The sequence below is a fragment of the Cervus canadensis genome, chromosome 3 (genome assembly GCF_019320065.1).
Source record: "Cervus canadensis isolate Bull #8, Minnesota chromosome 3, ASM1932006v1, whole genome shotgun sequence".
NCBI classification, from domain to species: domain Eukaryota; kingdom Metazoa; phylum Chordata; class Mammalia; order Artiodactyla; family Cervidae; genus Cervus; species Cervus canadensis.
This window is the reverse complement of record NC_057388.1, coordinates 6,959,998-6,986,923: the sequence shown is the minus strand read 5'-3', so window position 1 is coordinate 6,986,923 and position 26,926 is coordinate 6,959,998. Positions and strand designations below refer to the sequence as shown.

Sequence of the window (26,926 nt, the reverse complement as noted above, 5' to 3'; positions counted from 1 at the left end):
TTTTTATTCTCCCTTTTTATTATATGAGGACCGAATTTATAAGAAAGTGAAAGTTTGGAGTAAATTTCTGTTGGTTGTACAGTCGCGATGATTAGGGTCATCTCATCTCACCTACAATCCAACGAAGACTTTCTTTAATAACATTCCTGTTTGTGGATTTGGCCAGGCAGCAACTTGAATGTGGAAAATACTGCCTTACTCCAAAAAGGCATTGAACATCCTTTTCAAAGGAGTTAAAATTTTGTCAGGTGGATTTCAAAACTCTGGAAAAGTATCAAAGGTGTTTTTATTGGACAGTTGAATAATAAAGTACAGAAGGTAAAAGATCTGTCAAGAATCACATGAATTAAGTGGAAAGACACCTGTCACATGTATATTTCAGAAGTCTAATCTATTACTTTTGTATTACTGCTACATTTCTTATGAGATTAGCTGCTTTTTAAGATGTGTTTGCCAAAACCTGGCTGAATTTATCAAGGTGGCATATATTGACTGGATTAATTTTTTATTCCATCTCAGAAAACTCAATATTTAGAAGAATATAAAAATGGAAGATATCATGAAATGAAAGCCTGTGTATACAATATTAACCATGTAACAAAACTGATGGGATTATTAGTTACATAATGGCTACCCTATTTGGGCTTTCCTTTTGTGTCTTGACTATTTTATTTGGAATCTTTGGAAATATTTGTTATAAGACAATGTAATGAGATAGGCAAACACCAGTTAGCTATTCAATGGTCTTTTTCATCATCTAAACCAGAAATCCATGAACTATGGCTGGCAAACCAAATCTGGCCCTCTTGTGTTTTTGCAAATAAAATATTATTGGAACACAGTTACACACATTCAATTATGTGTTGTCTATAGCTGATTTAGCAGAATGATTGTGAAGTTGAGTAGACCTGAAAACACCAAAAGCCTAAAGTATTTGCTATCTGGCCCTTTATGGAAAAAGTTTGTTAATTCCTAAACAAACTCTAATATTCCTCCTGGAGATCATTCTGGCTTCTCGGGGGCCTACAGGCTTCTGGGAGTTACCTGCATTCTCTTTTCCCTCCTTCCTTATTCACCAGCACTGACAACTGCAGAGTCACACAGTTACGGAGCATGCCTCTAGTTAGGGACTCCCTTTCTCTGTACGCAGATGCTGGATATAGGAGGTAGCAATAAAATATGCCTGTGTGTTGATCCTGTTGAAAGTCAAGCACCTGTGTGGGCACACAATGTATATGCACACACACCACACAAAGCCAACTTAGTAATTGTTTAAATCCAAGTGACAGTCCCCACATGTTCGCCATCCAACATGCCAGAGGTGTTGGCAAGAGGGTCCTAGCACTGGAGCAGTAGCTGAGCAGGGTGACCTTTATTTGCCTCCAAGGGCTGAGATTCTATGACTCCCCTAGAAACAATGAACATTTATTAAGGGCTTACTGAGCATGAGGGAAATTCTAAAAATTTTGCCCATAAAGTCTCATTTTGTCTTCAGACAAAATGACTGATTTAGTCACTATTACTAGAGAGTTTTAATGAATATGTAAACTAAGACACAGACAGGTCAACTTAGTGGTCTAGTATGACATACTTTGTAAATGAAGCCCAGATCTCAACTAAGGCAGCCTGACTTAGGAGCTGTTATAGCTCCATTTTCTGTTTCATGTTTCAGGCACTGAAAATCACTTTACATTTCACAGATTTTATTTCCATTTACTTTCTGAACCTCTCTGATTACATTTCTGAAAAGCTTCATTATAGAAGGGAGGGAAGTCATGCAGAAAATTCATGCAATATAATTTGAAAGCTTACCATTGAAGAAACTTCCTTCTTCTCTATCTGGGCAATCCAGCTTTTCAGTTATCTATTCATTATACACTGTGAGAAGAGACAATCAATTTACCTTTTCAAAGTCTTCCTAAGAAAAGTCAATGATGACTTACCTAATTTTCAAAAAAATGCTAAACATAAAATATTTATGAATATCATATGACTTCTGTTCTGAGATTTTTATATTGTTGTTGTTGTTTAGTTACAACGTTGTGTCCAACTCTTTGCAACCCCACAGACTACAGCCCACCAGGCTCCTCTGTCCATGGAATTCTCCAGGCAAGTTTACTGGAGGGGGTTGCCATTTCCTCCTCCAGGGGATCTTCCCGACCCAGGGATCAAACCCACTTCCCCTGCATTGCAGGAAGATTATTTACTGCTGAGCCACACAACTGCTATTTTAATATTTAAGGTTGAAATGACGTGAGGTATTATCAAATTGGGTGTGAGTCAAACAAAGAAAAAAAGGCCAAATATTTGGTGGTGACCACAAGATGACTTGTCTCTGATGACAGAAAGCCTGTGGATGTTCAATGAATTCCTTTTGAAGAATCTAGTTTCCTTTACTCAACCTTTTAATATAGGCAGTCCCTTAAGCCTGAGATGTTTCTTCCGGGTAAAAGTAAAGCTGCTTTGTGAATTTGATTACATTATATTCCTACAATGAATCTCGTGTAACTAACTGTTCCCAATCTGTGAACAGATAACTGCTTCTATCTAAAATGAATATCCAACCTTGTGCTCCTTTAAAAAAAAATACCAACCTTTTATTTTGTATTGGAGTATTGCCAATTAACAATGTGATAGTTTTAGGTACACAGCAAAGCAACTCAGCCACATACATACAACTCTGTGCTCTTTTCAAAGCATTTCTCCTGGCCCAGTTTGCTATGGGATTGAACATGGAGGGACACAAGTTGAAATGCCACATCGTTCTCTGCGGTCCTCTGGTTTGATTTCAATCCTAGGAGGCAGCAGAAAAGCTGCACCTCAGCTCCTCTCCTCAAAAAGTTTTTTCTTTTTAAACTGGGAGATAATTGCTTTACAATATTGTGTTGGTTTCTGCCATATATCAAGATGAATCAGCCATAGGCATACATATATCCCCTCCCTCTTAAACCTCCCTCCCACCTCCCGCCCCATCCTACCCCTCTAGGTTGTCACAGAGCACCGGCTTTGAGCTGCCTGCATCATCCAGTACATTTCCACTGGCTATCTGTTTTACATATGGTAATGTGTATGTTTTAATGCCACTCTCTCAAATAGCTTTTCCAAATAGTTCATGATCCTGTTACCATCAAAACGATTTCTATGTAACAAGAGCTAGGGGCTAGCAATGGAGTTTATATATGCTTGACAGTTGATCCTTAAACCATACAAATTTTACCCTGCTTCTCATTCAGATATAGTATCATGTCCCAGAGGCCCCAAACAACACAATAACCTGGATATCCCCTGACATTATTTTTAATGGCAATTATAAAGGACCTTGCAGTACCCTTTCATCAGTCAATATTTTATGGTTCAGTCATCCAGGTGAACAAAGGTACAACGGTTCTGACTTTAGTTGGGCTTCCAGGATCTAGGGGCTTTCCGGATAACTCAGGTGGTAAGGAATCCTCCTGCAATGCAGGAGACCCTGGTTCGATTCCTGGGTCATGAAGATCCCCTGGAGAAGGGATAGGCTACCCACTACAGTATTCTTGCTTCCCTTGTGGCTCAGCTGGTAAAGAATCTGCCTGCAATGCAGGAGACCTCGTTTCAATCCCTGGGTTGGGAAGATCCCCTGGAGAAGGGAAAGGCTCCCCACAATATTCTGGCCTGGAGAATTCCATGGACAGTTGATGGGGTCGCAAAGACTCGGATACGACTGAGTAACTTTCACTTTCACTTTCCAGGGTCCAGGCATGGGTGCAAGCATGTGAGAACCTACCCAGAGCTGTCCATGTTTAGTTGAAGGAAGCTAAGATTTGAGTTCTGGTTAAGGAGGTATCTTGTAAGTAGGGGAAGGTTTAAAGAATCAAGCTGGAAAAAAGTAGAGAGGGTCAGTCAACTAAGTAAGGCAAAATGATTTGGGAAAAGTCTTCAAGGATTTCTTAAAGCAAAGTTAATTTTTCGTTGAGTTCTTTTTGTGGAGTTAGAATAGGGGAAACTGGGAAAGCTATTAATATCCAACTCTGACTGGAAATTTTAGTCTTCTCTATCAATATTATGGTTTTTACCCATCTTAGATTAGCTATTGAGGTTACAAGAATATGTTTTAGAAATGAGAACAGTATTTAGTACTCATACTTTAATTTTGATGCCTGGAATAAGTAAAGGAAAGAATTCCAATTGTGAGTTACTGAAAGAGTATGGGGCATCTCATCAAATAAATTAAAATACTTGCCAGGATCACCCCCATGAGGAAGGTAAACTGTGTGTGGTCTTCTACCAATATAGACTTGAGTTCTGTTCAAAAGGATGGTAAATTTAGAATTAGTGAAGTTTATTTTGAAAATAAATTGGAGTAATTTTATTTCACTAGGCGACATTTATGTAATGTTCTATTACCATTGTTTTATTACATATTAAGTTCTCCTTATATTTATCCATCAGGAGACTTAAAGTGTTTGATTAAGAATATGGTAATAAAATTAAAATAAATGAAATGTCATTTAAAATTTCAATAAGTTAGCAATAGAATTAACAACTGCTAATTTACTTGTCCACATCTCTCAGTAGGATGTGAACTACATGAAGGCAAGGATTTCTCTTTTCTTGCTATAATTATGTCCCTAGTGACAACCACATTACATAAGGCATAATAAATAGTAAATATCTACTGAAATAGACGAGAGTCAAGGAGGCATTGAGTACATGAATAGTTAAATACTTATGTTATCTGACATTTGGAACTTTAAAAAGTGCTTTAACTTAGAATCATATCTGCTAGATAACAAGACTATTAGATCAGATGTAGTAATCAATATTTTAATGCCCCATTACTCATTCATTTTTTAATTGAAATATGGATGTTTCTGGAACCCAAGAACAATCTTTGTATTATGAAACATAATAAGTCCTTAACACAAATTCCCCTAACAGAATGTAGTTTTCATGGAATTAGTAAGATTTCCAAAATTAAAAGACACTTGGAAGAAAAGCTGTGACAAACCTAGACAGTGTATTAAAAAGCTGAGATATCACTTGGCTGACAAAGGTCTGTGTAGTTAAAGCTGTTATTTTTCCAGTAGTCATGTACGGATGTGAAAGTTGGACCATAAATAAGACTAAGCACCGAAGAAAGATGCTTTTGAAGTGTAGTTCTGGAGAAGACTCTGGAGAGTCCCTTGGACAGAAAGGAAATCAACCCTGAATATTCATTGGAAGGATTGATGCTAAAACAGAAACTCCAATACTTTGGCCACCTGCTGCAAAGAGCCAACTCATTGATAAAGTCCCTGAAACGGGGAAAGATTGAGGACAAGAGGAGAAGGGGGAGACAGAGGATGAGATGGTTGGATGGCATCACCAACTCAATGGATCTGAGTTTGAGCAAGCTCCGGGAGATGGTGAAGGACAGGAAAGCCTGATGTGCTGCAGTCCATGGGCTCGCAAAGAGTCAGACATGACTTAGCGACTGTACAACAACAGATCTCTAAATGAAAACAAAAAAAGAAGAGATAGATAGCAGGTGAATAGTAGAGCAAAACCAGAATGAGGGCAGTTGTTGGCCCATATTTGCAGAAGTTTCAGAGCTTTCCTTTCAAACTGCAGAAGCTTCAGTGATGGATATTTGCTCGGGCCCCTATTCTCTTGTGGGAATAATTAGCCACTCTACTGATAAGCAACTATGCAAAAAAGTGATGACATTTATAAAAGACCAGGGCCTTAGGGGAAAATATATGTTGTTGTTTTTTTTTTTAAAGCAACATGTTTGTTACAGCCTCTTGGCACACATGTAGTGTACACTTTTTGGTTCTTCCTTCTGGGTATATGGGACTTCCCTGGTGCCTCAGACGGTAACGCGTCTGTCTATAATGTGGGAGACCCAGGTTCGATCCCTGGGTCGGGAAGGTCCCCTGGAGAAGGAAATGGCAACCCACTCCAGTACTCTTGCCTGGAAAATCCCATGGACAGAGGAGCCTGGCAGGCTGCAGTCCATGCGGTCATGAAGAGTTGGACACGACTGAGCGACTTCACTCTTGGGTATATACTTGTAATGAGATGTAAAGAATAAGGAGTTATCTTCTATCTTACTGTTTCTTTTATCCTAATATGTTAATAAGAAGAGGATATAAAGTCTCATAGCCAGAAAAATACAAAGTCCTGGACAAACTAGTGGTCTTAAGTAAGCAAACAGAACATTTGGCCAACACTTACTTTTTCACACAGGCACATTTTAGTTACAGATGGGCCTATTAATGTGCCTCTGCCGTATCTATGGGTCTTTCTATCTTGTCTATGGGTTCTTCTTGAAAAAGGCACACAAACTGAAGAAAGAAAATAATATTGTGTTGGCTTGAAGGAGAATAGAGAAAAGCTTCTCAAAGTGTATGGACTATGAAAATATTTTCCATACCTTTTGTGAACTCCTTTTGAAACAATTACTTGAAAATACACTCCAGCAAAAGAAAAAAAGAATGAATTCTAAAAAAATGAAGATATGGGATCCAAAAAGTTCTTCTAACTCAGTAGAGCAGTGAAATTAGTGAAGAAACTAATTTTTGTAAATTATAACAGGAAGTCAGAGGACTTTTAAAAGAATATTTATAAGAAGAAAATGACTATATTTTACCAAATACTAGATGAATAATCACAGTGTTAGGAATAAAGATACATGTGTCCTGTGTCCTTTTTGTCAAGAAATAATGAAGGTAGCTAAAACTCTAGGAAATCCAAAAGCTGTGTAAGAAAGTTACAATGTAAACATGAAACAAGCTGAAATGTATCATGATTTTGAGAAATGGAGAGTAAAGAAAGAGACTATTTGGTTGGAACACTAGGTAATTCTTTGTTAAGCAATACAGGTTTGTGACATAGAATTACCTTTCCTATTTCCACTTCAGTTCTTTCCTAAACATTATTTACACAATCATAATATGTTTTATTCTTTTTAATAGTTAAAAAAATTTAGATTCAAATTATAGAGTATTTCAAGATATAAATAAAGAATATAAATTTCAAGATATAAAGAACAGAATGCAAATATTATACACTGAAAAAAGTCAAATGAGTGAGAAAGCTTACTGAATTTAGGAGCTAGAGAGAGAAGACGACAAATGGAAGGAAACAGGTTTCCAGATTTTCTTATTTTAATTAATAGGAAAAGTATTGATAGGTAGAGAAATAGAGGGCTAAATAGATTACTCAAAGTAAAAAAGATAGCTAACAGAAGAAATATTAGGCATCTTAACAGCTTGTAGTGAACAAGGATAGTCACAATTCTAAAATAGCAAAATAATAATATCCTGTAACACTGAAAAACAAAAAGAAATATGGATCATACAAGATACATTTTTCAGTTTTCATGATGGGGAGCAGATAGATAATATCTAAAGTCAATAAATCATGAAAAAGAGAAAAAGCCATATTGTTCAAAGACTTGGAGTTAACCAAGAGAAGAACTACAAATAGAATCATACTAAAAGGATCACTTTTGGAGAGGAGGTGTCAGAGGTGGAGTGGGGAGTGGGAAAATTAAACTTTTTTTTTTTGAAAATTAAACTTTTTATTTGGCACTTTTCTATACTTTTCAAAAAAGTGATGTGTCCTTATCATATGGATACATGTATTATTTTTATTACATGAAAAAGATAAACCCTTCCTTGATTACTAGCTCATTCTCTTCAGTGATATTATCCCAAAGTGCATTCTCACTAAGGATAAATGAACATACCTCTGTAGGTAATGTTGATAAATGCAGCATTGACAAATGAACGCTATAACCATGACCGCAAGGAGTAGGAGCATCAGGAATCCAAACATGTCAACTGAAATGAATGAAAAGAACTATATTTTAAGCCAACAGAAGGTTAATTTCTCATAGTTTCATCATTTCTACTACCATGCAGTCTGATTCTTAAATACAAATTCACAGGTCATTATTAAAAATTATACAGTAACGTACATTATACACTCCAATAAAACCATCTTTAACGCAATAATCACTAACATCTGAAAATAATCTGGGTTGCTAAAAAATGTTCTTTATCTCCCTGGTGGCTCAGACAGTAAAGAATCTGCCTGCAATGTAGGAGACCTGGTTCGATCCCGGGGTTGGGAAGATTCCCTGGAGAAGAGAATGGCAACCCATTCCAGTATTCCTGCCTGGAGAATTCCATGGACAGAAGAGGCTGGAAGGCTACAGTCCATCATGTCAGAAAGAGTCAGACACAACTGAATGACTAACGCTACTTTCATCTCTAGATTGGTAAACTATTAGGCCACTAGCTTATTTTTTTCCTTTATTTTATCTCTAAACTCATTCCCAGGCAATATCTCAACAGGAAAAAAAAAAAAAAATCCTCCAGGCTACTGTTTCTGTACAAATACAAACAGCAGGTAGTGGGGGATGAGTTTCAAGAGTTCCTTATCAAAAAGACAACCAGTGTTTGCTGGGGAATCAGATCTCCAGCACTTGGAAACTTTATCTCCTCTCGATACTATTTAACTTATCAGCCTGGTGTACCTGTAAAATGAAACCAGCAGGCAGAAGATGAAGTAGGAGACTAGGGGTTCCCCATTCATACTAAATACACAAAGTGTCACTCATTCATATCAGCTCTTTGCAACAAACAATTATGAATTCAATTTACCTGGTGGTATCTGAAGAAAACAAGGGTTTGTGAGAAAAATTTGTAATCTTTCACTTTAATTAAAAAAAAAACAAAATACAGTATTACAGAAATAATTTAAAGATTCTTTGATGACTGAGATGATTTTAGTCCTAGGGAATCATTCTTTTTGATTGGCAGTTCTCAGTATTGAACACAGTAGCTGAGACAATATAAATTATAATAACACTACTGGGCTCAGTATGTCCTCAATCCCCAGGATTAGTTTATAAGAAACTCCTGGAGTTCCTAAAGCAACTGAAGAACACAAACCTCCTTTCACTGGGTTACAGTCATTGTATATAGGAGTATTTTAGAGATGAAATTTGAAGTATTTAACAATCAGTAAGGTAAGGCACCCACCAATCAGAATAAAGCTTGACCTAGTTTGAACCAACACTGGCTGGAAGCAACCAGGGGAAACAGAAATGAACGAATTTGCTGCATTTTAATAAAGTAAATATAATAATTCTTCAACTGTAGCAAATCACTAGTGTTTGCAAGTCTATTATAAAAAGTACATAAAAATTCAAATATGTACAACTCACCTTGACAGTTTAACCAAAATGAACAACTGACAGGACACTGAGAATTTAGAAAACAAATTTTTTTGCAAGCCTTTTCTTCACTGCACCAAAAACACTGCATTTGGAAAGAGAAAAAAAGTATAATAATCGCAATTTCAGTAAGTTTCTGGTACAGGTTTGGTAAGTATTCGACTTGTAACAGCCACCATCATCGTCACCATATTATTATTTGTGGTTGATGCTGCTGGTGGGCTGCTCAGATCTGCTTTACCAGACTCACGCACACAAACCCAGCTGCAGCGTGTGGTGACAGACAGTGGCTCAAGCTGCCCTTTTTCCTGCCTTGTCCTCAAGGATAGGCAGCAACGTGCCTATGAGGTTACTTCCACCTCCATCAGTAACTGACAGGTATGTTGTGTTGTTGCATGTGTGTGCTCAATCGTATCCAACTGTTTGTGACCCCATGGACTATAGCCCGCCAGGCTCCTCAGTCCATGGGATTCTTCGGGCAAGAATACTGGAGTGGGTCGCCATGCTCTCCTCCAGGGGATCTTCCCGACCCAGGGATCAAACCCACGTCTTCTGCATCTCCTGCATTGGCAGGTGGATTCTTCATCACTTGAGCCACTGTGCATCCCCAGCTGACAGATGCACGGGGCTCTGAACGATGGGTTTGCTTGCCTCACGGCAGGCACCAGTCCACCATATAGCCTTTGGCCCCAGGGCTGCCCAGGGTTCAGGCCAAGTGTAGGCCTTGGCCGAGATCACGTCTTTGCTTGGCTCTTGTCCCTTAGCTTCTCTGAGCCCCTTACTCCTTCATGTTAATAATTTTGCTGAACAACAGTCACTCAAGGAGTCACATGTACCTGAATTCTTTCTCGGGCTCTGTGGTTAGACTGTGTGTGTGCGCTCAGTCACGTCCGACTCCTTTGGACCCCATGAACTGTAGCCCACCAGGCTCCTCTGTCCAAGGGATTCCCCAGGCAAGAATACTGGAGTGCCATTTCCTCCTCCAGGGTGTCTTCCCAACCCAGAGATCGAACCTGCGTCTCTTGTACCTCCTGCACTGGCACATGGATTCCTCACCACTGAGCCACCTGGGAAGCCCTAGTGAACTAACACTAGACATTATTTCACAGAGCATTAATAAGGACACTTCAGTAGATAGGTTGCTTTTTGCCCCCTCTCTCTAACACTCTTTCCGACTCCCCTTGTCTGCAGCACTCTCACTTTCCTCTGGGGATTCCTCTTCTATTACACATGGGCCTGGAGGTGCTGTCAACCAGCCTTGCCTTGCCCCCTTCCCCCTTTTGCTCACTGGTGGTTGATGATCATTCGTAAATAGGAAAGCTGAATTCTAAGTCCCTTGTTGAAGTAAGTAAAAGCAAGGTATAAAGGTGGCAACCACTGGTGGGAGATAAGACTAGAATCTAGAAGAGTTAAAAAAAAAAAAGGACAGCAGAGTGGTAAAAACCACTGTCACTTACATAAGGCTTACCACGTGACAGGCACTATTCTGAGCCCTTTATATGTATTAACTCATTTCACATTCATGACAACCCTATAAGCTATGGACTTTTATGTCCACTTTATAGAGGAGCAGAGGGCGGCACAGAGCCATCAAGTAACTCACATGAAGTCACACATCTAGTAAATAGGGAAGCTTAGGTTCTAATGTTACCAATTTGGTTCTATGCTGGTAACCAATTCTATGAGACTGACCCCAGACCCCTCCCAATCACCTCCTGCTGTATATCCTGAGACCAGTAGGATATATCAGTACATTCCAATGCAAAAAGTCACTCCTTATGGCACCCCACTCCAATATTCTTGCCTGGGAAATCCCATGGACAGAGGAGCCTGGAGGGTTACACTCCATGGATAGGACACAACTGAACAACTAACACTTTTCAGACACTTCCTGAGAGTAAGAGATACATCACAGGTCAGCTTTCGTTTCGTGTTAACCAAGATCAAAGGTCAAGTGAAGGTAAGTTTCAGACTGAAATCATTTAGGCTAAATGGGTCCTGGCTTCTTGGACTTTTGCTTAAAGACTGGAACTTCAAAGTCAAGGGCTAGAATCAAAGATTACACCCTAGAGACTTCAGGCCTTGATTACTAGATCTTGAAGTTTCTAAGAATCAGGTTCATGCCATCTAGCAGGGTTTTGTTTTTTTTTTCCCGCTGTCCTGGGTCTTCATTATGGTGCACAGGTGTCTCACTGTGGTGGCTTCTCTTGTGGTGCACGGGTTCCAGGGCAACTTAGCAGCTGTAGCACAGGGGCTTATTTCCTCTGCGGCATGTGGGATCTTCCTGCACCAGGGATCCAACCCACGTCTCCTGCGTTGTCAGGCAGATTCTTAAGCACTGGACCACCAGGGAAGCTCTCAGTTCAGTCAGTTCAGTCGCTCAGTCATGTCCGACTCTTTGCAAACCCATGAACGGCAGCATGCCAGGCCTCCCTGTCCATCACCAACTCACGGTGTTTACCCAAACTCATGCCCATCGAGTCGGTGATGCCATCCAGCCTTCTCATCCTCTGTCGTCCCCTTTTCCTCCTGCCCTCAATCCTTCCCAGCATCAGGGTCTTTTCCAGTGAGTCAACTCTTCGCATGAGATAGCCAAAGTACTGGAGTTTCAGCTTCAGCATCAGCCCTTCCAGTGAACAGCCAGGACTGATCTCCTTTAGGATGGACTGGTTGGATCTCCTTGCAGCCCAAGGGACTCTCAAGAGTCTTCTCCAACACCACAGTTCAAAAGCATCAATTTTTCGGTGCTCAGCTTTCTTCACAGTCCAACTCTCACATCCATACATGACCATTGGAAACACCATAGCCTTGACTCGTCGGACCTTCGTTGACAAAGTAATGACTCTGCTTATTAGTATGCTGTCTAGGGTGGTCATAACTCTCCTTCCAAGGACTAAGTGTCTTTTAATTTCATGGCTGCAATCACCATCTGCAGTGATTTTGGAGCCCAAAAAAATAAAGTCAGCCACTGTTTCCACTGTCTCCCCGTCTATTTCCCATGAGGTGATGGGACCAGATGCCATGATCTTAGTTTTCTGAATGTTGAGCTTTAAGCCAACTTTTTCACTCTCCTCTTTCACTTTCATCAAGAGGCTCTTCAGTTCATCTTCACTCTCTGCCATAAGGGTGGTGTCCTCTGCATATCTGAGGTTATTGATATTTCTCCCGGCAATCTTGATTCCAGCTTGTGCTTCTTCTTGAAGCTCTAGCAGGGTTTTATGGGAGATGAATTGCCAGGGAAAACCTGAACCTGTCAGAGAGGAGCCTGTGGTCACTCAGCACCAGGCTGGTGGCCTGGCCCTGGACACCAGGTTCACAGTAGTGAGCTTCTAAGGCAGCACAGTCCCCAGAAGAGACTTTATCCCCTATCCCTCTCTTTGACAGGAGCTTAGGGAACAGTACAAGAGGGAGCTGCTTTGCAGGTTGAGCCAGGGCGTCAGGCGTGGGGGGGCGGGCAGCAGCCCGACTGGGTGATCAATAGCTTACTGTCTGGTTAGGGAAATTCCACAGAATATCTGCACATTTCCCTGAGATATTCCAAAGTTATAGCTGGGGGCAGTGGGGGCAATAACTGACAATGACTCTGGGTAAGTCCAATTTTACTTGAGGGCCAGATGCATTATTTTGCCAAGAGCATTTTTTAAAAATGTAGGGATGAGGAAGATAAAATCTGTGCTTCCTAAAGGTCAAAGGACGAAACACAGGCACCTAAGTAGTTTCTTTGTTTCCTCTCTGTCTGCCTAGACTTCTGCACCACCCTGCTTCCTCTGGTAACCACATCCTCTTTCCTTTGTGGGCCTCTTCCCCAACTTTCTGGGGTGCTACAGCAATCAGCCAGCTCTGCTCCACCACTCTGCTTCTACTGGAATCACCTGATGCAGGTAATGGCACCCAGAGCAGCCCATTCCTCTGGCCCAGTAATGAGTGCTGAACCGGACATGAGACACAAATAGGGTCAACCAGAATCTTCCAGGGAATTGTACAGACATTGGGAGAGGTCTGCGGAGAGCTGCCTCTTCCCCAGCTCGATGGAATGTTCATTCACTATAGAACACAATGAGGTCAGTGGCTCAGCGGTAAAGAATCCACCTGCAATGCAGGAGACTTGGGTTTGATTCCTGGGTTGGGAAGATCCCCTGGAAGAGGGCATGGCAACCCACTCCAGTATTCTTGCCTGGAGAATCCCATGGACAGAGGAGCCTAGCGGGCTACAGTCCATGGCGTGGCAGTCAGACATGACTGCAGCGACTAAGCACATCCAGAGGGAGGCAGAGCTGAGAGATAAAAAGAAAGAGAGGAAATGTGAATAACAGCTCCTAAGACTCAGCTGTGCATGAAGTCAAGGCCACCCTGGGCTTACCAGGTTTGTGAGTCAATATATTCTTTTGATTAAATTAGTTTGAGCTGGGTGTCTGTCACTTACCACAAGGAGATCTAATTCCTTAACTGAGGCTAAAATGTCTTCAAAGAGCAGAACTTCAAATTACCCAGAAGAACAGTAGAATATATTTAACCTCTCTAAATTAGTAGTGCATAATTTATTTTGGGGGGCTTCAAAATCACTGCAGATGGTGACTGCAGCCATGAAATTAAAAGACGCTTACTCCTTGGAAGGAAAGTTATGACCAAACTAGATAGCATATTAAAAAGCAGAGATATTACATTGCCAACAAAGGTACGTCTGGTCAAGGCTATGGTTTTTCCAGTGGTCATGTATGGATGTGAGAGTTGGACTGTGAAGAAAGCTGAGCGCCGAAAAGTTGATGCTTTTGAACTGTGGTGTTGGAGAAGACTCTTGAGAGTCCCTTGGACTGCCAGGAGATCCAACCAGTCCATCCTAAAGGAGATCAGTCCTGGGTGTTCATTGGAAGGACAGATGCTAAAGCTGAAACTCCAATACTTTGGCCACCTCATGTGAAGAGTTGACTCATTGGAAAAGACCCTGATGCTGGGAGGGCTTGGGGGCAGGAGGAGAAGGGGACGACAGAGGATGAGATGGTTGGATGGCATTACTGACTCAATGGACATGAGTTTGGGTAAACTCCGTGAGTTGGTGATGGACAGGGAGGCCTGGCGTGCTGCGATTCATGGGGTTGCAAAGAGTCGGACACGACTGAGAGACTGAACTGAACTGAATTTAAGACAAATTACAGGATTTTTTTTTTTCTGGTAGCTAAGGAAGATGACCTGTATAAATACAAAGCCATGCCAACCAGAGACCCTTCAGAGAGTGACAAGTGAGAAGTCAGCTAACAGACTTTAGACTGATGGATAATATCATTAAAATGGAAAAAAAATGCAGAGAGGAGGAAGGTACTTATTGTGCAAAGAGGGATTTTATAGTAGTGGACGTAGGATAAAAAGAGTATTTACTAATTATTTAAGGGCAAATGTTAGAGATAATAGAGGTTAGATTACACTGATATATATAGTATTGTTTTCTATAATTTCATTCATTTATTTACTTTTGACTGTACTGGGTCTTTATTGCTGCAGAGGCTTTTCTCCAGTTTTGGCGAACGGGAGCTACTCCAGTTGCAGTGCTCAGGTTTCTCATTGTGGTGACTTTTCATGGTCTCTGGGACACGTGGGCTCAGTAACTGTGGCTCCCAGGCTCTGGAGCACAGGCTTAACAGTCCGTGGCATGTGGGATCTTCCTGGATCAGGGATCAAACCTAGCTGTTTCCTGCATAGGCAGGTAGATTCTTTACCACTGGGGGCCAACAAGGAAGCCCTAAAGCATTGTTTTCTAGAGGTTGAAAATTTAACCAGCAGATATAATATGTCCACTCTATTAAAAAAAAAAGTCTCTAAGCGGAAAAATATTATAATTTTGAAAGGAGTGGAACAGGTAATAAATGTGATAGTAGTTCATAAGAGAAAGTACTCACTCCTAGTTGATTAACTATATAAGATTTCTTTCAGAGAATAGGAAGAATTTGTCTGACTTTTGAAGAATAGGTAAAAATCTATATAGGAAGAGAGGGCTTTAGACACAGAAGCTATGGTAGAATAAAGAACAGGTTTCAGCAATAAATGCTGGCGAGGGTGTGGAGAAAAGGGAACCCCCTTACACTGTTGGTGGGAATTCAAACTAGTACAGCCACTATGGAGAACAGTGTGGAGATTCCTTAAAAAACTGGAGAGAGAACTGCCATATGACCCAGCAATCCCACTGCTGGGCATACACACCGAGGAAACCAGAATTGAAAGAGACACACGTACCCCAATGTTCATCACAGCACTGTTTACAATAGCCAGGACATGGAAGCAACCTAGATGTCCACTGGCAGACAAATGGATAAGAAAACTGTGGTACATATACACAATGGAATATTACTCAGCCATTAAAAAGAATTCATTGAATCAGTTCTAATGAGGTGGATGAAACTGGAGCCTATTATACAGAATGAAATAAGTCAGAAAGAAAAACACCAATACAGTATACTAATGCATATATATGGAATTTAGAAAGATGGTAACAATGACCCTATATGTGAGACAGCAAAAGAGACACAGATGTAAATTAGAGCAGTCTTTTGGGCTCTGTGGGAGAAGGTGAGCATGGGATGATTTGAGAGGGTAGTGTTGAAACATGTATATTATCATATGTGAGGTGGATTGCCAGTCCAGGTTCAACGACAGGGTGCTCAGGGCTGGTGCACTGGGATGACCCAGAGGGATGGGATGGGGAGGAAGGTGGGAGGGGGGTTCAGGATGAGGGACACATGTACACCCATGGCTGATTCATGTCAATGTTTGGCAAAAAGCACTACAGTATTGTAAAGTAATTAGCCTCCAATTAAAATAAAATTTTAAAAAAGAACAGGTTTCAGGCTTCCCTGGTGGTTCAGTGGTAAAGAATTTGCCTGCCTGTGCAGGAAACACAGGTTCAATCCCTGATCCAGGAAGATCCCACATGCCTGAGAGCAGCTAAGCCGCTGCGCCACAACTCCTGAGCCCGGGAGCCTGGCGCTCCCAGCGTCAGGGGCTCTGCAGGGCCCACGTGCCACAGCTGCTGAGCGCCCCGATGCCCCAGAGCCTGTGCTCCCCAACAGGAGAAGCCGGCGCAGATGAAGCCTGAGCGCCACCACGAGACACTAGCCCCTGCTCTCCACAGCTAGAGAAGCCCAAGCGGCAACAGAGACCCAGCACGGCCAAAGATAAATCAGTAAAATTATGAAATATGAAAAATACAAAAGAACATGCTTCCACAGTGGTAGAAGTGAAATCTGTCATCATGGGATTTTGTGGAATTATTTGGAAAGGTAAACTTTTCTCAAATGGAGATGGACTTTGAACCAGACTAAAGAGTGTGTTTTTTCTTTTCTTTTTAAAAATTGAATTATAATTTTTTTCAAACAAAAAATTATTTTGTTTTTGAAGTATAATTTTCTAGAAGGAAGTACATGTTCACACTAAGTTTTTCCTTTGTTTTATTTTTAGGTTCTCAAGGAACGGTTTGAAATGAAGAAATACATCTTAATAACTGTGACCAGTCATTCCTATTATTAAAAAACTGTGTAAAACGAAGTTTGGCATACCTTTTAGACTACAACTGTAAATTACATGACTTTATAATACTCCCAAGACAATTTCTTCATATAAAAGTTAACTTACTTTCTTTCTGTTTATACATGATTGGCAATTATTCACTGCAGTACATTCTGAAAAAAAAATTAAGTACAAAAATATAAATATTTTTATCACTCAATTTTAGATAAAATGCATTTTGTTAAGTCATTTCTGTTTCAAGGCAAATGTATCCATACCTGGAGCATTTTCCTTTATTATTTTCATAAGTCTAGACACTCTCTCATTGATACTATTTAAATCCTAACTCCTTCTTACTTTCTCCTCTTAAACTCAAAAAATGAGAGAGCATCATCCAACTTTGATGAGACAAGTAAAGTTATAAAAAATAACCTCCCTCTCCTACACTAACTCCCTGGTCCCACCAGACATTAAAGGCTACACCTCTGAAGCAAACTGGACTAATCCCACAGCGCATTCATCGATCCAGGGAGAAGGAATCTGACCAAGTCAGACCAATCAGAAGCCTCCTTCCATGATTTACAGATTGGAACTTGAGGGTCAGGGGTCTCTAATTTTTCAAAAATTTAAATATGATTTTTACCTTTGTGTAATTATAAACGTGATACATATTCAATATAAGAAATAAGTATACATAAAAATCAAAAGTCAGCTGAAATTCCACCATCCAGAGAAATTCTGATGCCTCATCTTACTTTAAACAAATTATTACCATGATCTAAATTTGAATTTTGCCATCATTGCAGAGGACTGCAACCATGAAATCTTAAATACCAATATTCTAGTCTCTGAATAGAATCTTCTCTCCTTTCGTCTAGTTTGCATTTTGACATGACTCAGACCTTTACTTTTCTTGACGTCTCAATTGTTTTCCAAATCTATTTGCTCCTTATGGCTTCATTCCTTTCTCTCCAGCCTGAACTTCAGGTCAGGGAATGACCTGATCTCGGTCCATCTCAGAGACTGAGACTAAGTATTTGTAGAACTAACCAGTAATCCTTCTTGTAGTCTTCCTTCCTATTACTGAAAAACCAATGAAGGACAGCTGACCTATATGACCGTCTGCTACATGAAGCAATATGTTCTTTCCTTCTTTTACTCTGTGCCTGAAGAAAGACACATTAGCTATTTCCACAGCATTCTCAGGGCCAGATTCTCCCTGTACTCTGAAAACAGACTTTTTTGTGTGTATTTGTTTTCTATCTAGTCACTTCCGTCCTCCTGAATACATTTCCCTAATACCTGTAGCATCGCTCTCTCCTAGTTCTCTTGGAATGTTACTGGCCATCCTTTTTGAGTTTTTTGGTTGGTTCTATTTCCTCAATTAATGCCTAAAATGTTGTTATTCCATAAAGTTCCATTCTTGGTCTTCTTCTCTTCTTCCATGAGGGATCACAATTTCAAATACCTAGAGACGCCAGGCATCAACATATATTATACTCGATATCAAAACAAAAACTTTCTTTTTGATTGGTGTTGCAAATAATTAATAATTTAAAAATTGAACAACTGAATCTGACAAGTTGATTCTAAAGTTTATCTAGGATGAGTAAAAATATTTTTGGAATCAAAATTTTCTGACGAACAGGTATAAGAAAAATTTAGGCAATGGATAACAAGATTTCATATACTACTATTAATATCCTCTATACCACCTTCTTATATTTTATTTACTTTATTGATTTCTGATATAGGCATGTAAAGTGAGTCCATGGGGTTTTTAATCTGTTAAGTGCTTTTTTAAATTTCTATCAGCTTTGGCTAGAAAGTAGTTCTATTCCATAGTTTATATTTCAAAATTATATTGTTAAGTGAATAAAGATTCATAATATGTCATCTCCATGTATTGTGCTATATGTCAGTATGGAATATTGCTTATTATCCTCCTTAAATATTTTTTATTTAAATTCTGTTTCATCTAACTATGTTGCTACACTTGTTTTATTTTTCATTAGCATTTGCAATGTATATATTATTTCATCAATTTATTGTTTGTTCCTTTATTTCCTCTAGTCACACCCTGCAGTCACACCTGTTTCTGTTTCCTTAAAAATTTTTGAGATATGTTTTATATTCTTCTTTCTATCATTGATTCATAAAGATCTACATTCTCCACCTATACAAGGATCTTAATGTGCTTTAACTTTCTTCCTTTCCCTTCCCACACCACTCCCCAGGAAGAAATCATCTTGAATTTCAATTATTATTAAATAGTTATCAATTATTATTAGACTATCAATGCATTTACACGGCTATCGACTTGTAATCAATCATTTATATTTGATTCTGGTGCACTGGCTTCTTTGCTTCCTACTCTTTTTTGAAGCCCACCTGTCCCCTCAGTTTATTTTCATTTTGCTGAACATATCCCTGAGCACACCTTTCTCAGAGAGGGTCTGAAGAGTGACAGAAGTCACTTTGATTATATATAATATAGGGAGTGTAGTCCTGGGAATCAGGTACCCAGGTGATAGATAAGATTGAGGAATCTGCCAGGAGGAAGACAGTGAAGACCCAGCTCACCCCAGATACCAGCACATGCTAGGCTAGAGGGCAGAGGAAGGAGGCAGCTACCAGAATCCAGTGTAATAAGTTTATGTAGAGTCTGCATGACAGATATTCTTGGTGCATTCAGCATTAGCAGAAATAAACAAATATATACTATGGAAATAAAGAGAAAACCTGCAAGCCTTGCCTCATTTTCAAATAGGAAGCCTTCATTTTATTTCCTTGGAGAGACCTGACTTTTCATCTCATTCTGACTCTGAGATACGTTTCACTGAGTCTGTTTCTCCTTTGGTGGTTTCCTAGCTCAGCCCTTGTGGGGGAGATTTTCATCTGCTCCTCGAGTTATGCATTCTTCTAGGATAGTTTATCAGTTTTTCTGCATGTGACCATATGTGTGTGCTCAGTCACTCATTTGTGTCTGACTGTTTGCGACCTCATGGACTGTACCCCACCAGGCTCCTCTGTCCATGGAATTTTCCAGGCAAGAATACTAGAGAACAGGTTACCATTTCCTCTTCCAGGGGACCTTCCCAACCGAGGAATCAAACCCACATCTCCTGCATCTCCTGCATTGGTAGGTGGGTTCTTTACTGTTGCGCCACCTGGGAAGCCCATGTGATCATATACTCCTTCATTATTTACTGTTAGCTGTGCAGTGTTTGCTTAGGTTCTGTATTGTCTATTTTCATCTTTGACAGCTTTTTTTAGACCTTCCATGTGTGCTGACATAGTATAAGTGACATCTTGGTCACCTTACCACTGTCCTTGAAAATTTTTTTCTGACAAACTACAGTTTTACCATATTTTATGGTGGCGCTCGTGGTAAAGAATCCACTGGCGAATGCAGGAGAGGCAAGAGACACAGGTTTGATTCCAGGGTTAGGAAGATCCCCTGGAGTAGGAAATGGCAACCCATTTCGGTATTCTCGCCTGAAAAATTCCATGGACAGAGGAGCCTGGTGGACTATAGTCCATGGGGTTGCCAAGAGTTAGACACGGCTGAGTGACTGAGCACACAAACAGCACATTCTTTCCACTTGGCTGTTCTAAGCATTTGACAAAGGGAGAGAACTCACGTGAGTCTGTGCCACCAAACTTCGTTACGATATCCGGACTCTGTCCTCTCTTCTGAGCTTTTGTCATTTTTCCACTGCCAGGGTTCACTCCAGCTAATTGCTAAAGTTGCTAATTTCCAAACAGCGGGTATCTTTGAATTGTAGAACTGCCCCCTAAAGCCAGTTTGTAGCCCAGGAACTAGTGTTTCCATCAGAGTCAGATCCATTGTTCAATTTCTGTTTTCCTTATGTCTTCTCTGTAACTATTCCTCTGTTCTTCAGAACAGGGTGAAAAATAGGACACCGACTCAGTTTGCATCTCTCTAGATCTGGGAGTACTAATGAAAATTTTTGGAATTTAGTGACTCAGTCATTTCTAAGGGGTGATGGTGGCATTTGGAGTGTTGCATGCTGTGCTGTTCTAGTCTGATCCAGAGCCTTCTATTTCTTCCCATGCTTGCCCTTTGTTGTCTGGTTGCTCACAGTAAGAGAACTTCTCTACAATATTTGGTATTTTTTGTTCATTCACTAGTATTAGAGAAGAAGATTCTTAATTAAAAGTACCAAGAGCAAACTAGAACTTCTTCAGATATTGCTTACTAAACTCTCAAATGTAAGTGAACATCAGGGTTAAAAGCTCTGGGGATCAAAGTAACCCACTAGGTAGGAGATCTCACTTGATGTGGGGTCATTCACTGATGCCTGTGGGTTGCCTGTGGGAAGGTCTATCACTCGGAGTGTTAGAAATGATGGAGGTGGAAATCTCAGTGAGAGGTTAGAGGAGGTTTTGGAAGTGAAAGAATCATGTCTAAGAAACCATATGCTTATAAAAGGGGAAGGTTGAATGTGAGCTCAAAGGGGGAAATTACCCCACGCTAAGAAGCCAACACTCAGGACAGGCTCAGAAATAGGCTGAACCAGGTCTTCCCTCCAAAAGGGAAGTTGTTTTCTTAGAAACACTGACCAAGATTGGTCAGCCCCAGAACCAAGCTGGCTAGAAGACCAAACTCTGTCATCTATTTGTTGTTCAGTCACTCAGTCATTTCCAACTATTTGTGACCCCATGGACTGCAGCACACTAGATTTCCCTGTCCTTCACCATCTCATGGAGCTTATTCCAACTCCTGTCCATTGAGTTGGTGATGCCACCCAACCATCTCATCCTCTCTTATCCCCTTCTCCTGCCCCCAATCCCTCCCAGCATCAGGGTCTTTTCCAATGAGTCAATTCTTCGCATGAGGTGGCCAAAGTATTGGAGCTTCAGCGTCAGCGTCAGTCCTTCCAATGAACACCCAGGACTGATCTCCTTGAGGACTGACTGGTTTGATCTCCTTGCAGACCAAGGGGCTCTCTAGAGTCTTCTCAAACACCACAGTTCAAAAGCATCAATTCTTCAGTGCTCAGCTTTCTTTATAGTCCAACTCTCACATCCATACATGACTACTGGAAAAACCCATAGCTTTGACTAGATGGACCTTTGTTGGCAAAGTAATGTCTCTGCTTCTTAATATGCTGTCTAGGTTTGTCATAGCTTTTCTTCCAAGGAGCATTCTTTTAATTTCATGGCTGTCATCTATGATTCTTGATTTACTTTTGTTTCCTCCCTTTTTGTTCTTCCTCAGTATTTTAACAAGATTTTCTGAAAAATTCTAGTATGACTCCAGTTTGCTAGGGGACAGAGGGAAAGGTGTGTTTCTACGTTCAGCCTATGTTTTTAGGCACTCTTCATGGGGAGAAGGTGACAGGTGTGGTAAGAGAACACTGTTTTGCCTAAAGTCTGTATAGGAATGATTGCGAGGTTAAGTGAGAGGAAAATGTACGGGAGAGAGGAGACCAAAGGAACAAGCCAGGTCTTCTGGTTCAGCCGCCCCCACTCCCCACCCTCTCAAAGGAACTTCTCATTTCAGGGCAAAGCTAAGAGCTTTGGGTTCGGTTTTAGGAAGGAAGACAAACTTCGTTATAGATACTATCTTTTTGACTCTGAAAACCAGAAAGCAGTAATTATTCTGTCTCAGAGTCTTCATAAAAATGGCAACCTTGGCTTTACACGGCATTTTCCAAGTAGTTCAAATCCCATCCTTATTCTATCTATACAATTTCATTTTAGGATACTGGAAACTTCATCTGCAGGTTCATAAATTTAACTCAGTAAGGCTTTTAACATTTCAACATTTCTTCTGTTGGGGAGGGGAACCAACGGAAGTCTCTAAACCAAAGTAATGACTTGATAAGACCCAAACTAAGTAATTTATTAGTTAAGACCTTAAAACACTAAAAAAAAAAGACTGTGTGCGTGCTTAGTCATGTCTGATTCTGCTTCCCCATGGACTGCAGCCCTCCAGGCTCCTCTGTCCATGGGAATTCTCCAGGCAAGACACTGGGTGGGGTCTGATTAGAACAAAAGCCAAGACCTTATTCATAGCACAAAGCTTTTGCAGTACAGGGCTTGCAAATCATGTGGGTGGGGGGGCGGGGGGCGCGGAACATGCATTTCACACTGAAAAGTTTTAATCCACTTTTCACATTTCAAATAAAGCAAATGAATTTGAATCCAGTTTAACTGTGTGCTCAGTCAGACTTTCAGTCGTGTTCGACTCTTTGTGACTCCATGGACTGTAGCCTGCCAGACTCTTCTGTCCTTAGAATTTTCTAGGCAAGAATACTGGAGTGGGTTCTGATTTTCTACTCTAGGGGATCTTCCCAACCCAAAGATTGTCTCCTGCATTACAGGTGGATTCTTTACCATTAGAGCCACCTGGGAAGACCCCAATTTAACTGGATTTCACCAAAAACGTGAAGATCTTTTAAAAATGTCTTCCGACTGTCAACTACAAATTGGCACTTGCCAAGGGCATTTGCCATCTGCCCCTGTGGAGACTGAACCCTATGCTGCTGTAGCTGTTGACCTTCATTCAAACTCCCTGAAGGAGTTCACGGTGGAATGAGGTACTCTATGCTCCAGGGAAACTGGTGGGACAGGTCTTTAGAAAGTTAGATACTTTCAGGAACTGACTGCATAATCCCAATCCTTGCATCTCTTCATATATAGAAAAATCACTAAATCCCTTCATGAGGACATCAGCTCCTGGTGACTGGCAGAAAATCTCTTGTAAAGTAAGTGTTTGATTGCACTGAGCTCTCCCTTCACCAAAACCTTACATATTGACCTTCCCCCACTGCCTCTTTGGAGCAGTCTCTCAGAGCTATTTGAGGTGCTGTCTCCCAGGCTGCAGTCCTTATTTTGCCCCCCAAAAACTTAATTGGTATCTCACACATTGTGCATCTTTTTAGTCAACACCATCAACACCCAAAAGCAACTTTAGAGATGAAACTTTTAGCCTTCCAGGAAGGCTCAAATATAAAAGCCACTGCACACATAAAGCAGTGCCTCTGGGCTCAGGATGGCCTACCTACCGTCATTCACAGATTTTGGTCTGTGCTTGCTCTGGTATCTGGAGATTTGGGAAAAGCTATTTTCTGAGAAGCTGATAAACAGTTGGATGAGAAAGAGAGAGAGAAAAACTGGCAGGAGGATTTGGCTCCACGACCGCAGCCAGCACATAGCTCCTCAGACCTGGGTGCCACCAGTGGCTGGCTAGAGGGACTGCGGTAGGCATCAGGTACTTATCTGGACCTGCGGACCCACTCACGGACCATGAGCCATCCAAGCAGTCCCTTCTGAGGCAGCGCTTTCAGAGCCTTGGACTCCAGCATAATTTGCAGAATTTTAGTACCACTAATGTTCCAGCCAGAATGCAGAATGTTTGTCATGCAATGCTGCCTGCCATGGTCACCACCTACACTTTGTCCACTGGTCTCGATCAAAGTCTATTACCCTCCGAAACCCACAGTGCTTCCCTGCTGGGTTGTTGCTTTTGAAGAAGGCCTGAATTCTAAGTTCCACCATTCAATAGCTAGAAAGCAGTAGCAGCTTTCTTCGCCTGGTTATTAGTTTTTATTTTTAAAGTGATGCGGAAAATATAACTAGTAGTTAAGACCCTAATGCTGGGAAAGATTAAAGGCAAAAGGAGAAGGGGACAGCAGAGGATGAGATGGTTAGATCGCATCACCAGCTCAATGGATACAAATCTGAGCAAACTCTGAGAGACAGCAGAGGACAGAGGAGCCTGTCTGACGTGCTCCAGTCTGTGGGGTAGCAAACAGTCGGCCACGACTGAGCGACTGAACAATAAAGTCATAATGATATATTGGCAACAATATATGCTATTCTTTTAAAATAATCTAGGTAAAAATGTCATGTTTCAGAAATATAAATAGTATGATTTAAAGGATAAGGCAAAATTGTGAAGGTGCCCCAGTGCCCAGGGGTATGGTGGGGAGGAACAGGGCATAGAGGCCTCTCCTTGATCAGGGTATATCTTGTTGTTTTTTAAGTGTTTATTGAATTTGTTACAATATTGCATCTTTTTTTTTGTTTTGGTTTCATGGCCCCAAGGCATGTGGGATCTTGGCTCCTTATCCAGGGATCAAACCCGAAACCCCTGCTTTGGAATGTGAAGTCTTAACTGCTGGCCCACCAGGAAGTCTCTATCTTGTTCTATTTTTTAAAGCTGAATGATGGAGCTGTCCCATGGCCTTGACACATTGATCTAGACTTCACACTGAGGACAATGGATTCAGTACTGACAATAAAGACAGTGAAAGGGACAAGGCACGGAGTCTCTTTTCCTCACCTCTTTGTAATGCAGAGGACAGATAGAGCTGTTAATATAATATGAAAAGTACTCATAAACTGACAAGGTAAGGACAGAAAGAAAAACAATAGTCATTTCATAAGAAGAAGTAAGTCCCGGCCGATCCTTTTGGACACTGAATCAGACAGTGCCTGGAATCAAATTGTTCAATCATCTGACTCAATAAGTCTCCTTTTGCTTAAGCCAATTTGAGTTATGTTTTCTGTCTTTTTGAGCATTCCTCAACAGTAACATATCAAGACTCCTCCTAGGAAGGAAAAGCGGTGATTACAGATTTGTGACACTGTTCTTAAGCAAAGTCCCTGTTCTCCTTCCTGGAGTTGATGTGAATATCTGTAATGAGGAAAGGGAATCTGTAACTCGACAGATCCCATGTATGAAGCTCCTTTTGTTCATAAATGAGGCTTGCTCTCTTGTTCTATCTACATATATATTTCCATACTTATGTATGCATATACTCATTTGCATATGTACATACACATTAAAAATTACCTATCCAAATAAGCAAAATTATCTATCCAAATACATAAAAGATAAGGTACCACTTCTATATAGTCCCACATTCAGAACAGAGCATTGTGATTGTCACAGGAGAACCCTAATTTCTAGAGCAGAACTGTAGAGCCTGGTCAGGATACTCTCCCACGGCATCTCTCTCCTGTGCCTACTTAATGCCTTCCCTGGTCCTGATGTGGACCTCAGCAGCTCTCAGTCCCTGAATCTATTCAGAAAACTGCAACATTCCACTTCAGGCAGAGGGATGAGAATGTGATGTGATCACCCACCACGCCTGCAACTCTTGGACTGACCTCAGTCTCTTGGCACTACACGAGTTAGGTTTTATCACCTCATCACAAGTACCATCATGCCCAGAGAGGTTGCCCCAACTCTGGCTGACCTGAAACCAGCCTCATATACTCCGACATAACAATTGCCACTTACTCATCACCCTCCCAAACCACTTGTAACTGATGGCCTTGTTTACTACACCAGAGAAAATGAACCAGTCCAAAGGAAATTTACCTAGATTTCACTTCCAACTTCGCCCAGCATCTGCACTCACATTCTCTGCTTTCCTGTTCGTAACCACAGAGAAATTTTTCGTGCTCCTGTTCAAAGGCAAAGCTGCTCCATGGGCACTAGATCTCACCCTCCATGTCTCTCCAATAGCCTTGCTCCATCCTGAATATTCATTGGAAGGACTGATGCTGAAGCTGAAACTCCAATATTCTGGCCACCTGATATGAAGAGCTGACTCAATGGAAAAGACTCTGATGCTGGGAGAGACTGAGGGCAGGAGGAGAAGAGGATGACAGAGGATGAGATGGCTGGATGGCATCACCGACTCAATGGACATGGGTTTAGGTGAACTCTGGGAGCCGGTGATGGACAGGCAGGCCTGGTGTGCTGCGGTTCACGGGGTCACAGAGAGTTGGACACGACTGAGCAACTAAACTGAAACTGATCAACTCTCCTCTTGTTCTTCTTCTGCATTATTTGTTTTTCAGTCTCTGTTGGTTCATTCTCAATAGTATACAACATGCTCTTATTGATTCTGTCTTTAAAATCACATACAAACTTTGTCCTAACTCTACTTCTTTTATTGGGTATCACCTCATTTCTCAGGAGGAGCCTATACTAAGTGATTTCAATTTTCATCCATTATTGTCTCTTGTTGTCGTTGTTCAGTCACCAACTCATGTTTGCAACCCCCTGGACTGCAGCACGCCAGGCCTCCCTGTCCCTCACCATCTCCTGGAGTTTGCCCAAGTTCAGGTCCATTGAATCGGTGATGCCATTCCACCATCTCATCCTCTGTCACCCTCTTCTCCTTCTGCCTTCAATCGTTCCCGGGATCAGGGTCTTTTCCTAAAAGAGTCCAAATTGTC

General features: G+C 41.0%; 1 protein-coding gene across 1 annotated transcript; it reads right to left on the bottom strand.

Annotated features, from left to right (window-relative positions):
- Positions 1–24,015, bottom strand: PTTG1IP2 (PTTG1IP family member 2). The gene is made up of 7 exons (XM_043462554.1): positions 23,737–24,015; positions 16,826–16,872; positions 9,197–9,290; positions 7,712–7,805; positions 4,220–4,281; positions 1,813–1,878; positions 1–263 (listed from the first exon to the last, which is right to left on the bottom strand). The coding sequence occupies exons 1-6, from the start codon at positions 23,882–23,884 to the stop codon at positions 1,865–1,867; spliced, it is 459 nt and encodes a 152-aa protein (XP_043318489.1). The 5' UTR covers positions 23,885–24,015; the 3' UTR covers positions 1–263; positions 1,813–1,864.
- Between the last annotated feature and the right edge of the window lie 2,911 nt (positions 24,016–26,926).

Coding starts and splice junctions, on each gene's coding strand:
- PTTG1IP2 (XM_043462554.1), bottom strand. CDS start 23,884: ATGTGCTGGCTGCGGTCGTGGAGCCAAATCCTCCTGCCAGTTTTTCTC. Junction 7,806..9,196: donor ATTTTGGTTAAACTGTCAAG/GTGAGTTGTACA, acceptor CATTCATTTCAG/TTGACATGTTTGGATTCCTG. Junction 4,282..7,711: donor TATCAACATTACCTACAGAG/GTATGTTCATTT, acceptor CCTTTTGAACAG/AACTCAAGTCTATATTGGTA.